This window comes from Ovis canadensis, chromosome 22, assembly GCF_042477335.2.
Source record: "Ovis canadensis isolate MfBH-ARS-UI-01 breed Bighorn chromosome 22, ARS-UI_OviCan_v2, whole genome shotgun sequence".
NCBI classification, from domain to species: domain Eukaryota; kingdom Metazoa; phylum Chordata; class Mammalia; order Artiodactyla; family Bovidae; genus Ovis; species Ovis canadensis.
The window spans coordinates 61,690,851-61,704,434 of NC_091266.1; the positions used below are offsets into that span (position 1 = coordinate 61,690,851).

Genomic DNA, 13,584 nt, shown 5'->3' on the forward strand with positions numbered 1-13,584 from the left:
GTTTGGAAAAAGTGACCTTGCTTGAAGAAAATATTTGCTCATATGAAAATGGTGATCGTGGTTTTCAGTGGATGGTCTTGGAGAGAGGGTGGGAGTCAAAAGCAGCCCTTTCGTGGCCTTGGGTGAGGGCCCACCCTCAGGACACTCCGGTCCCTGCCCTGCTGCAGCGTTCCAGGCCCCGCCCCCGTTTCTGTGTCATTCATCTGGGTGGGGCGGGTGGACCTATTTCCTCGGACTGTGCCAAGCCAGGGCTTGGCACCTGGTGAGTCTCTTGGCAGGAACATTGGGTTAGGGCAGATGGCATCAAGTTTTGACCTTTGCAAAGCTTTTACAATCTGAAAATGATGGGAAATGATATAAAAGTAATGAAGGTGGTGCAGGCTTAAATAATTACGGAGTTGACAGAACCATCGGTGTCTAGACCAGAATGCCTCCTGGTCCGGCTGGTTTCATTCCCCTGCTCATTTCTATGTGACACTTACTGGCACGGAATGGGGGATCAGAGGCACAGTGGAACAGAACGAGGATTTTATGCCTGACGGATCTGAGATTGCTTGCTAGGTCTGGGAGCTTGTCGTCTCTTGGGAAGAAGAGCTTTGTTAGTTGCTCAGTCATGTCTGACTCTTTGTGACCCCATGGACTGCAGCCAGCTAGGCTCCTCTGTCCATGGACTTCTCCAGGCAAGGATACTGGAGTCGGGAGCCATTCCTTTCTCCAAGGGATCTTCTGGACCCAGGGAGCCATCCCGGGTCTTCTGCACTGCAGGCGGGTTCTTTACCATCTGAGCCTCCAGGGAAGAGCGGTGGACCCTGAATGTGCACGCTTCCACAGCTTACGGGGGCCAGGGGGGGAGCTCTGGAGGGAGGGCAAGTCTCTGTATTTGGTCTCTCAGTCTCGAGATCCTCTGAGGACATGAGAGGCCCTGGAGTTCTGTGTGTGGGCCGAGCAGCCACGGAAGGCCTGGTCCAGGGATCTCACACAGCCACGCCTCTGTCCTAGCTGTGGGACTGTCTCACTTACTCTTGTGTTCTTAATAACCACGCGATAGAGGTGTAGTTCACATACGGGAAAACACCCTTTTAATTCATACAGTTCACTGGTTTTCAGTATATCCACAGAGTTGTGCAACTACCTGAACAATCTCATTTCAGAACATTTCCATCACCAGAAAAAGAAACGCTATACCTGTTGGCCATCACTCCACTCTGCCTGCAACCAGCTGTCTTTATAGATTTGACTATTCTAGCTACTTTATGTAAATCGAGTGACAATACATAACATTTCTTCTTATTGACTTCTTCTCCTGAGTACAGCGCTTTCAAGGCAGGTGGTGGCATGTATCAGAACTTCATTCCTTTTTATGTTTAAATAATAAATACTGCGCTGTATGGATATGCCACAGTTTATGGGCTTTCCCAGGTGGCACTAGTGGGAAAGAACCTGCCTGCCACTGCAGGTGGCATAAGAGACAAGGGTCCAATCCTTGGGTCAGGAAGATCCCCTGGAGGAGGAAGTGGCTACCCACTCCAGTGTTCTTGCCTGGAGAATCCCATGGACAGCGAGCCTGGTGGGCTGCAGTTCATGGGGTTGCAAAGAGTCAGACAGGACTGAGGTGACTTAGCATGCAAGCATTCCATTCATCAGGTTATCCATTCATTAGGTGACGGACGCTTGGGTTGTTTCCACGTTTTGACCATGGTGAATCAAGCTCCTCTGAATATTCGTGTACACAATTTTTGTGCAGATACACGTTTTCCATTCTTTTGGTTTCATACCCAGGAATGAGATTATTGAGTTGCGTGGTAAATCTACGTTTAACCCTTTGACGGATTGTCGGTTGGTTTTCCAAAGCCACTGTCTCATTCTGCGTTTCTACCAGCACACGTATCAGGGCTGCAGTTTCCCTCTGCCTTTCTTATGCTTGACTCTTGTCCATCTGTTTGATGATAGTCACCACACTCTGGATGAAGTGATATCTCCCCTGGTTTCAGTGTGCAGATCCATAGAGACTTCACGACGAATAGACACATACTTCATTCCCTGTGTGGTCTCTAGTCCTCTTTATGGTCAGTAGTCCACTGTATGGCATTTTGCCCTGCCCCACCGACAGGGAGCTCATTACTTCCAGTGCAGTCTTTTTAGTTCATCTTATACTTCTTTCTAGGGAGAATAGGGGAAGGATTCAAAGATAATTTCTAGTGTGACATAACTTTGAAGTCTCCTAGTTTTTTCAAAATTATATTCCTAATATTTTGTCATTCTATGCTGTAGTATTTATTTGGTGACATAGTAGGCTATAAAAGGATTTCTAAATTACTGTTAAATAAATTAAGCACTTCCTGGCCCTCTGCTCTGTACCCCAGTTTCAGAATCACATAGCTCTTCTGTCCTTGCACCTGTATTTGCAGAAGATCCTTAATTAAACTAGAAATTTGTTCCTTTGTGGCTTCTGCCCACTTGCTAGCTCAGGTCCCACGCAGGGTGAATGGGATAAGTCAGATTCAGTCTTCCCAGGGTTGCTGTTGAACTCCTGGTCTTGGTGAAAACCAGGAGAAGGATTGGAGAGGTCCCATGAGGGGTGGGGGATAAGTCTGTGCATTTCCTTGCTGCACATTCTCCGCTTAACTTAGGGTGGCATGTCTTTGTTCTGAATTCACTCATCTCAGATTTTGGGCGTGTGCATGTCGTGGCTGTGAAAAATCAGTAGGTGCTGTTCGGGAAAGCTGGGTGTTGGGAGTTCTGCCAAAGGTAATTGGCTGGGGAGAGTTGGTGAGTTTATATCGTCTGTTGACTTTTTGTGTCCCTCCAGTTCCTCCAGGACACCTTGGATGCCCTCTTCAACATCATGATGGAGAACTCGGAGAGCGAGACCTTTGATACATTAGTGTTTGATGCTCTGGTAAGAGACCTTGACTTTGCATCTGCTCAGAAATTACGGGGCTTTCATGTTGCAACCTTTGAAGCTGGGGCGGGAGCCATCACAGTAACCTTGAAAGCGTTTTCAGTTGTAGCCCAATCAAAGCAAATGAATTGAGAGGTAGAAAGTTTCTTGCAATGTGGCGCTGCAGTTAGGCGAATGTAATTGGCAGCGGAAGAGGTAAACTGGCTGGCCAGCCTGTGTCTGAAAATGTTAGGGCTTGGTTGACTCCCACAGAGGTGCAGATGATTCAGCTGAAGATTCCAAAATGGTTTGCATCTCTTTTGCTAATGAAAATATTAATTTAACAGGTATTTATCATCGGACTAATTGCTGATAGAAAATTTCAGCATTTTAATCCTGTTTTGGAAACCTACATTAAGAAACACTTTAGTGCAACCTTAGCCTACACGTAAGTTCTTTTTTGTTGTTTTAAAACCAGTTCTTCTTTTTGTATCTTTGTTAAGACCCTTTTCCATATACTTTTGCCTATGGTTCTACATTTCCCTTCCCCAATGGTGAGTTTACTGGGATCATTTTTATTACTGTTTCCCTCTTAACAGACCTAAAAATCTTGTTGGAAAAGATAGGGGATGCATTATAGGATTCTGGAATAAATTCTTGTTCTTCTCTACACCTTTCGTCTTTGAGTTGTTTGTTCCCTCCACGTTTGATGAAATGGATATATGGATATGGAGTGCTTGCCACACTGCAGCTTCCTCACAGCCATTTGATGAGTGAATAAATGGATGTGGTCTTGTCTTGAAATTATTGGTTATTTAGCGTGAATATTAATAAAATTCAGTCTTATACTTTTCAATCTATTTTTTCATTCTTTATTTTTTAAGGTTGCAGGTGATTTATTTTTGTTCTGCTGGATCAAGCTGGATAAAATTAATTTTTTTTTCTTTTAAAGTGGTTTAGTTACTCAGTGATGTTTAAAGAGCCAGAATGTTAATGTTGCTCAGATAAAACAGCTGCAGGCTTGGCAATTATTTTTAAACTTCATCTGGATGTTGGCTTTTAATACTCCTGCATTTCTTTCTTTTAAAAGTCTTTTCTTTATATAGCTGTTTTTATTGAAGTGGCATTGATTTGCAAGGTGGTGTTAGCTTCAGGTTGACACCAGAGTGACTCAGTTATGTGTGTTTGTGTGTGTAATATATACATATATTCCATTTCAGATTCTTTTTGCTCTTTAAAGAGTTCCTCTCCTTTGTTCCAGAAGCTTCAGCTCTAAGTAACTAGAATTCTCACTCCCCAGCCAGCTGTTCTCCACTCACCCAGCTGCTCCCTACCTGGGCCCCTGTCGGGTCTTGTAGGGCTCCCAGGGGAAGGTGTGGAGCCTGGTGTCAAGGCCACGACCCTGGGACTTGCTGCCTTGGCCTGTGTTCCCACTGTCACTTGGCAAGCTTAGATTGCTTAGCATCTCTGAGCTTCAGCCTTCTCATCTGCACAACAGCACAGTTGTAGGTTTTCTTGAGAATTTTAATAAGTTCTTAACATGTCAAGTGTTTGGAATAATCTGTGGCACTTAGCACCAAGCAGTAGTTAGATTTCGTTATTATTAGAATTATTAGGGCGAGTTCCTCGTTCTCTCACAGTGGGATTTATTGGCACTGATTCAGACTTTTTTTCTGTGTGAGCTGCAGTGAAAAAGAAAGGTTTAATATTTTAAAGAACATTTCCCTTAGATTCCTTAGAAATGATTCCCATTTAGGGCCAGGGACTTGAATCGAAGTTCCCATCTGTGTCTTGCCCCTACTTAGGTCAGAACCTGTTGTCCCTGGCTGTGGGAACTCAAGGTCAGTGGTCCTGTCCCTGAATCTTGGATTCTTCTGTATCTGCTCTAATGCTTGTTTATTGCAGGGCTGCTGGTGGAGCCCCACATGGGCAGGAAGCAGGGGTGTCCTCAGGCACACAGGGCAAGCTGTGACAAGCTTGGTGCTTGCTGGCTAATCAACGTTTGTTTAAGACATTCAGTTCTCTCTGTGGAGAAGCCCAGTTGGCCCGCACTTCTGAGGGTTCCCTGCAGACTGCTGGTCGGGTGGCACCATCTTGCTATAGCAACCAAAAGGAGCCCGTGCAGGGTTCCTGGGGGTGGCCTGTATGCTGCTCTGGGTCCCATGTGACCCCCCTCCTGTGTCACCTCCACCATCCTCCTTTCCTGAAACTCAGCCAAACAGCTGTTCTCAGATTAGGTTTTTACTTTCATTTTATAAAGTCAGAACGGCAGCAAGGTTGCCGTGCTGCAGTCCAGGCCCTCTTTCTGGCGCCCCCTCGCCCTTATTCTCAAAGCAGGAAGCAAACCTGGGGAGCATTGGGCAGGTTACTTCATGGAAGACACAGAAAGTACCATCTGATTGTTGAATTATGACAGGATGGAGCCGAGACTCTGTATCCGCTCTTCCAGTCTGTCATCTGCAGAAAAAATTTTAATTTCGGAAAATGAGTGTTCTTATCTTGTTTTGACAAACCAGCAACCCCAAGTGGTTCTTCAACTGTTGGAATCTGAGCATTGTCGCCTTGAAATGCCAGAGGAGATAATTGAGGTTCACGCAGTTCTAGCGCAATCAGGAAGGCTGCCTCTGCCCTAATGAAGTGTTTGCAGTCTTCTCCAGCCCAGGGGACATTCTAGTACCAAGCATCATCACAAACAGTCTCTCCCCTCCCCCACTTGGGGGGGAGGCTTGCAGGGGCTTAGGTTAGATTCCCATCCAGGCAGTTTCTTTACCTCTTTCCTTTGATAAATGTTGAGATCTGGAGCCTTTCTTTGCAAACAACTCCGAGAAGAAATCAACGATGACTAGAGGCAGTGGGTCGGAGAAGGCAATGGCACCCCACTCCAGTACTCTTGCCTGGAAAATCCCGTGGACGGAGGAGCCTGGTAGGCTGCAGTCCATGGGGTCGCTGAGGGTTGGACACGACTGAGTGACTTCACTTTCACTCTTCACTTTCATGCATTGGAGAAGGAAATGGCAACCCACTCCAGTGTTCTTGCCTGGAGAATCCCAGGGACGAGGGAGCTTGGTGGGCTGCCATCTATGTGGTCGCGCAGAGTCGGACACGACTGAAGCGACTTAGCAGCAGAGGCAGTGGGTGTTACTTCTTAGCCTTCTAAGTCACAGAGCAGGTGCTCACTGCATGGGTGGTTCATGGGGCAGAATAACCGGGGCTAGTCCAAGCCAGGAGGGAGGGAGGCGTCAGCTTTGGGGACGGTTCTTCCCCAAAACTAGCAGGACGTGCTCCGTCTGTGCACAGACCTGCCTTTCCCGGAGCTGGTTCGGGCCTCCTCTCCGCTGAACCGATGTTCCACTGGTCTGGTCCTTTCACCAGGGGCCGAGCAGCTTGATCTTCCTATAGTTACAAGTGGTGTGACGGGTGTGGATTCGGGTCCTGTGACTTCCTGATTTATTTTCTGATTCTGGGTAATGCTTTTTTGCAACTCATTCCTTCTTTTTGTTCTTTCCTTTCTATATATATAAATTTATTTATTTTAATTGGAGGTTGATTACTTTACAATATTGTGTTGATTTTACCATACATCAGCATGAATCTGCCACAGGTATACACGTGTTCCCCATCCTGAACCTCCCTGCCTCCTCCCTCCCAGTACCATCCCTCTGAGTCATCCCAGTGCTTGTTCTTTCCTTTGACTGAACTATTGGAAGGATTTCCAAAATCTGTTTCTATGGAATGAATGTGAAAAGTGAAAGCGTCGGTCGGTCAGTTGTATCTGACTCTCTGTGACCCCATGGACTGTAGCCCACCAGGCTCCTCTATCCATGGGATTCTCTAGGCGAGAATACTGGAGTGGGTAGTCATTCCCTTCTCCAGATGAAATGTATATTTCTTGGGCTATCAATAGGGTTTAAGAAAACAGGTGTGTGGGCCTGTCAGTTTGGGAAAGTATGTTAAACTGGATGAAACAGGTTTTATGCCAGGACTTGAGAGGCTCTGCCAGGCCTCGAGAACCATCACAAGACTTGTAAGGGTAGATACCTTCCCAGGATGGGGACCAGGGGAACCTAAGGGGAGCAGATCTTTCTGGCCTCGCTTCTTCAGGACACACTGCCAGGGAGGCTCCTGTGATAGCACTGTGAGGTTTCTTGAGTTCTTCAGCTTGATCAGTGTTAGAAATGATTTCCCATCCACTCAGTCGCCCCAAAGCCTTTTTATTGTGATTTATTAGTAAAATCGTTTCTCTTAGGTTCTTCTGAGGTCATCCACGAGCCCAGTTTCAGTTGCTCTTATGAGTGACTTGTAATAATCTCAAATAACAAGCTGGTGCACACTGGCTCATAACTTAATGAGAAATGCTGTCAGTATCCTGGCAGGTTGCTGCTGTTGTTGTTTTTAATGAATATTTAAAAGCCAGAAGGAATTCTTGTTGATTACTGAAAAGGTTAGGGGGTGGAGAAGGTTGGTTTGGGGGTAGTTTTGTTGGTTGTTGTCATACAGGTTTTACATAGGTTGCTAGTTTTTGAAGTTACAGTGTAGCTGAACGCACCAAAAGCTGAAAATACACTGAAGTTATTTAATTATTCCTTCATGATTTAAAAGACTTGACTAGAAGATTATTAGTTTATGGGCCTTTATGATTTAAAAGGCTTAACTTGAAGATTATTAGTTTATGGGCCAGTAGTTGGCTCCGTGATAGAGAACCTGTCTGCCAATCCAGGAGACGTGAGTTCAGTCTCTGGGTTGGGAAGATCCCCTGGAGGAGGAAATGGCAATTCACTCCAGTATTCTTGCCTAGAAAATTCCATGGACAGAGGAGCCTGGCGTACTACTGTCCATGGGGTCATAAAGAGTCAGACATGACTGAACATACATGCCTAGCAGTAGAAAATGTAGACATTTGGACAGAATTAAAAACTGATTATTACTCTTACTGCCTCTATCATTTGAAAATAGCACTTAATTAAAAAAAAGAGCATTATGAAAATAGATACGTCTGTAAAGAAAACCCCTTTGATTTTGTTGTTGAGCATTGGAATGCTAGATCACCCACTGAGTCCTGGACTTCTCCGTCTGCAAATTAGGGGTAAAACCGAACACTTGTCATACAGTGTTGCTGTGGAGAATAAATTATATAATACTCTTAAATGCTTAGGAAGACATCTAAAACTTATAAAGTGCTTGTTAAATGCTCAGCTCTCGCTCCTCTGAGAGTTGTTTTATGGGTCACTTTTAATCTGTTTTGAATACATTTCACAAATATGCACATACTGATAAATTGTGAACCCAGCTAAAAAGAACCCAAATACCCACTTGTGTATTTCTGCCCCAGTTAAGAAACGAGATACTGTACTCATCTGAACTTGTTGATGTGTGTTTCCGTTCCGAACAGGAAGCTGACTAAAGTTTTGCGGAACTACGTGGACAATGCCGAGAAGCCGGGAATAAGCGACCAGCTGTATAAAGCCATGAAGGCTCTAGAGTACATCTTCAAGTTCATCGTGCGCTCCCGGATCCTGTTCAATCAGTGCGTGTCCCTGCGCCGGCTCTCCAGAGGGCTGGGAGGAGACCCTTTCCGTCCGTCCTTCCTTCCTGAGTCTTCTCCCTTCCCCTGCCTCGTTCTTCTTTGCCTTTCTCTCCTCTTCCCCTTCCTTTCTCTGCGGTCTAGCAGAACACGGCAGTTAACAGACAGCAATTCTGGGCTGGAGCTGTCCAAGCTCACCCTAACTGCTCCCTAGTGGAATAAAAGGCAAGCTCTCTGAGTTTGAGTCCTGAGCCCTGAGTCTGAACTGTGTTCCTGTGAGTCAGACATTGTCTCCTGGAAGCGTTGGTACTTTATCCAAGGCAGTACAGTTTTGCAGTTCTTTTCAGTGTTATTTTATAGAGGAAAAAAGCCCCTTGAAGAACACACAGAATTAAAACAAGCCACATCAACAATGATAAACAGCAAGGTAAATTAACTCACTTGGGAAGATGGTGGGGCTTCCCCCTCTTTCCTTCAACTAGAATCATGTTTTGTTTCTAGAGTGAGGTTCCTATACACGAAATGGCCTTGTGCATGGACATTCAGTGTTTTAACTTTGGGATGTGTTTCACGGATTATCTGGGCAAATTTATGAGTTGTTTTCGAACTTCAAAGTGGATTGCGGTATTGCCGATCTACTTTAAAATAAAGACTTCATCATTTTATAGAGAACATTAGTGTGTTCCCCTAGATATCTATAGATGAAAGAATGGGGCTGAAATAAATGAGCTTTCAGTTGGTCCATGATATTTAGGTCTGAATGAAGAGAGGAGGAGCAGGGGTAGATGGGGTGTTGGGCGTTGAAGCTGACTCCCGCTGCTGCTTCTGTTTGCGGAGGCACCTGTTTTGGGTGCCCTACAGTGGGTGATGCTGGTTCTTGTCGGTTATTGGAGGGTGATGTTCTTGTGTGAGTCCTAAACACAGAGGTGGAGTTTCAGAATCAGTGTCCCTCTGATTCACAGAGTACATGTCACTTTAAAAGCACAGCCCTCTTGAAACGTATCAGTGAATATGGGGAATTGAGGGAGCGTGGACCCAGGTCGGTACCTTCTTACTAACTCTTCATTTTGTTGGCCTGAAGTCGGCTTTCAAGAACAGCCAGGGAGAGAGGGGAGGTATTCACAAACCAGCCTTGTGTACCCTGTGGGGCACGTAAGCCAGAGGAGCAGGTGACTGTGTGTGGAGCTGTAAGAGTCACAAACGGGGTGGTGCCCACCAAGGATCAGTGGCCACAGCCCCTGTGTTACTGGACAAGGATGGCCTATGCTGTGGTCACCCTACGGTTCCTGTGATTCCAGACCCAGGGTTAGAGGCCCTCATGCTCTGCTCCTTGACTGAAGAATACACTCTTTTACTTTGCTTATCATGGATAGGTGTGAATCTTGATGAGGGTCATGAAGCTTTCTGTTTTTTTCAGGGTGAAACCTGTTGATGATTTTCTCACTGTCAAGGTGTGAAAGATGACTAAGAAAGTAGGGTTTGTTTTTTTTCCTGTATTTTATCATATTTTTCAGTAAAATTGCTTCTACAAAAAGGAACTCTTTGGAAGCCTCTATCTTGCTTTTATTTAGGGGCTTCCCTGGTGGCTCAGATGGTAAAGAATCTGCCTGCAATGCGGGAGACCCAGGTTTGATCCTTGGGTTGGGAAGATCCCCTGGAGAAGAGAATGGCTACCCACTCCGGTATTCTTGCCTGGAGAATTCCATGGGCGGAGGAGCCTGGTGGGCTACAGTCCATGGGGTTGCAGAAGAGTCAGGCAAAATCTTGCTTTTATATGTGTCCCACTAATTTTAAGTCTTTGATTACTCTAAAATAACATCGACACTAAGGTGAGAGGATGAACTTGAAAGAGTGGAACAATCAGGTGGTATGGATTATGTCATGTTTTCTGTGAAAAAATTTTCATCATGTACAATTTGTGATCAGTATGGCCCCGGGTCAGGGATTCACTGATGCCCACATCTTCTTTTCAAACACACTGCTGATTTTCCTTCTCATTCAGAGATTAATAATGAAAAGAAAGGTATGTTCAAGGTCAGTGTGTTCCCGCTATTGTTGTAAATGCTATAATCTTTTACAAAATAATGCTGCTTAGAAAAGATTGGGGTCACCCAAGTGGACCAGTGGCAAATTGTTTCTCTCTGTTTCTCCTTAATCTCTTTCAGCCTGAAAATACAAATGGCATGAGATCTGGGACCATGGTCTTGTAAATAGCACTGAGTTTGATTGATCTTCTCGGGATTAGCAGTATGACTGGCCACATGTTACAGAAACAGATGAGGTTCACTTTTTCCCCCACATGGCGTGGAACCCAGAGGAAGAGTCTGGGGCTTGTGCACTTGGTCCCAGTTACTTATTTCATCCTTGGCTCCTTCTATCTCTTGCCCCACCGTCCTTAGGAATCTCTGTCTGTCTCATGGCCCCAGAGTGGTTCCTGCTCCTCCTGGTGTCAAGACCTCACTCCAGACAGCAGAGAAGGGAACGTGGATGTCAACAGCTCTTTCAGTTACTTTCCTTAAGGAATATTGTCCCCAGTGCCTACAGTGGGTCATGTGCTTCCCTCTCATTGGCCAGGCTGTGTCACATGACCATCCTAGATGCAAGGGAGATGGGAAAGAATTTATTGATGCTGATAGCTCAGATGATAAAGCGTCTGCTTGCAATGTGGGAGACCTGGGTTCGATCCCTGGGTCAAGAAGATCCCCTGGAGAAGGAAATGGCAACCCACTCTAGTAGTCTTGCCTGGAAAATCCCAGGGACAGAGGAGCCTGGTAGGCTCCAGTCCATGGGGTCTCAAAGAGTCGGACATGACTGAGCGACTTCACTTTTCAACAGAATCAGATTTCCTTTAGTAGAGTAGTGAAGGAGAAGTATCTATTGAATGGCATTGACACTCCTCATACCTTTAATCAGGAATTCCTGTTACCTGCCAGCGTAATATCCCTAACTTATCTCAGGTTAGTCATGCAGTGCAGCGGGTACAGAAGTGTCCAGCTCTTTGCAACCCCCTGAACTGTAGCCTGCCAGGGTCCTCTGTCTGTGGAATTTCCCAGATAATAAGAGTGGAGTGGGTTGCATTTCCTGTTCCAGAGGATCTTCTCAGCCCAGGGATCAAACCTGCATCTCCTGCATTGGCACAGGGATTCTTTACCACTGTGCCACCTGGGAAGCCCAAGTCCCAGCTTCCGTAAATCCCATGTAATCAGGCCCCTGACAGTCTTTCTTCCTCATTAGTTTTGGGGTCCATCTGGGAGACGCCTGTCTCCACTCTCTCTTTGACTTTAAGCCGTTGAGCCCTAAGTGTTGCACAAGGGTGATTCAGTCCTGTTGTTTCATACGGAAATGGAGTGGAATACGGAACAGATCTTGCCCGTGACCTCGGCAGTGTTTTATGTGTGGACATCCTTAGGAATGCCTTCGTTTTGGCCCTCGGCCGCACGGTGTTGGCAGAGACCTTGGTCCTGGTGCCAGCCTTTTTCCTGGAGTGGGGGGAGCCAGACTTGATCCCCAGCTGAGTCTCTCTGCTGGGTTCATGTGTTTGTGAAGAGCTAAGGCCGTTCAGGACAAAAAGTGCCAAAGTTGAGAAGGCCAGTAGAGCAGCTGCCAGAAGACTTCATGAACCTTCCAAGATCCTTGTCCTGATATCCCTGAACTCATCTCGCCAGACACTGTCCCACCAGAACCCTTCCTTTCCAAGAGCCTAATGGGCTTGGGAGCCCTGACTGTCCCAGACTTTTAAAGTATATTGACCTTAGTTTCTCTCTAGTTTCTTAAATGTGTATCTTGGCTGCCTTTATGATTCTTGAGGGCAGACAAGGACGTACGTTCCTCTCAGAACCTAGTACACAGTTGTAGTTGCATTGTATAGATATGACAGTGCTTAAATTTCAATCTGTAGTCTGGGATTTCTGAGAAGAATCTATGACGGGGGGAAAAAAAAAACCCAGGATGTTGAAATCACAGACATGGGGCTAAAGTCTCTTAATTGTTTCTTGTCCTCAAATACCCTCCACCCTGAGACCCATTTTGGTAGTCTTCATTGTCTTCTCAAAGCATTACACTGACATGAAATAATATTCCTATTGTGTATATACTGTTTAGGGGAAAAGCCATCCTGTGTCCCGCCCAGTTTTCCGGGATTTTGATTCCTAATAAGTTCTGAGCAACTCTGACGCATGGTGTTTTCAGGGGTGAGGGAGAAAGGAAAGTCAGGATCCCGTTTTCTTGCCTGCAAAGCATCTATTACCTTGAGAGAAAAACAACTGTGCTCACAGCTGGAATCAAGTGTGTTTTTCTATTTGCAGTTGAAATAAACTTGGGAGATCTTTTGTTTTTCTTCTCCTTTCAAACAGGTATGCTGTGTTTTCACATAATGTAGCAGCTTTGTAAAATTCCACATTAATTGACAATAATTATTCTTCTGGAGAAGGAAGGGGTGAAACGTTGGAGATGAAGATATTGAAACTAATCCTTGTCGCCCCACTTGCTTTCTCACTATACAAATCCATACTTGTTTGTTTAGAAATGAGAATAGCAAAAAAAAAAAAAAAAAAGAAATGAGAACAGCATTTTTAAATTAACTCTGGCCCAAAGACATTTGGTTCTTGGGGAACCCACGGAGAGACTCCTGACAGCCAGGGGCCCTTCTCCGCTGGTTTTGCTTGTCTGCGTTCTCTGTGTGGGAGGATCACATTAGCTGGAAAGTCAGAAAACAGATGCAGCCTGCGCGGGACTGTCTGAATCCAGTCACAGAGGCTAGTTACTGCTGACTTCTGTCTTTCTGCTGCTTCTTGAGTGTTTGCCGGCCTCACCTGGTGTCAGCTTCCTGAGTAGTTAGTCACTGATCATGAATAAGTTGTATATCTGTCATTTGCTGTCATTTCCTCGGCCACAATTGTAGGACGTAGTTAATCAACAAAGGTCAAGCTGCTCCTTGTTAATGGATACTTAACAACATTTAAATGGAGCAAGGTATGATGACTAGGTTTTGTCTGTTTATTTACCAATCGCCATCTGAATCCTTTCCTCTTACCCACCTCAATGTGGGCTGAACAAGTGACTCTTGGTTTATTCGTCTCTAGAGACCTCGCCTTCATTACAGAAAGGGGCTCCAAAGTGCTTGCTGTAAAATACTACCATATATATCTTTTAAATGGTGGTTGGCAGCAGAGGAATTAATAAT

The 13,584-nt window shown here is 45.4% G+C and overlaps 1 protein-coding gene across 2 annotated transcripts in view; it reads left to right on the forward strand.

Moving 5' to 3' along the window:
• The window catches only part of DOCK1 (dedicator of cytokinesis 1), a 568,995-nt gene that overhangs the window by 113,226 nt on the left and 442,185 nt on the right, over window positions 1-13,584 (forward strand). For both annotated transcript variants that reach the window (XM_069566865.1, XM_069566866.1), the window contains exons 20-22: window positions 2,810-2,899; window positions 3,229-3,329; window positions 8,271-8,405. In XM_069566865.1, the coding sequence (XP_069422966.1) occupies window positions 2,810-2,899; window positions 3,229-3,329; window positions 8,271-8,405 (326 nt within the window). The remainder of the gene's footprint in view (window positions 1-2,809; window positions 2,900-3,228; window positions 3,330-8,270; window positions 8,406-13,584) is intronic.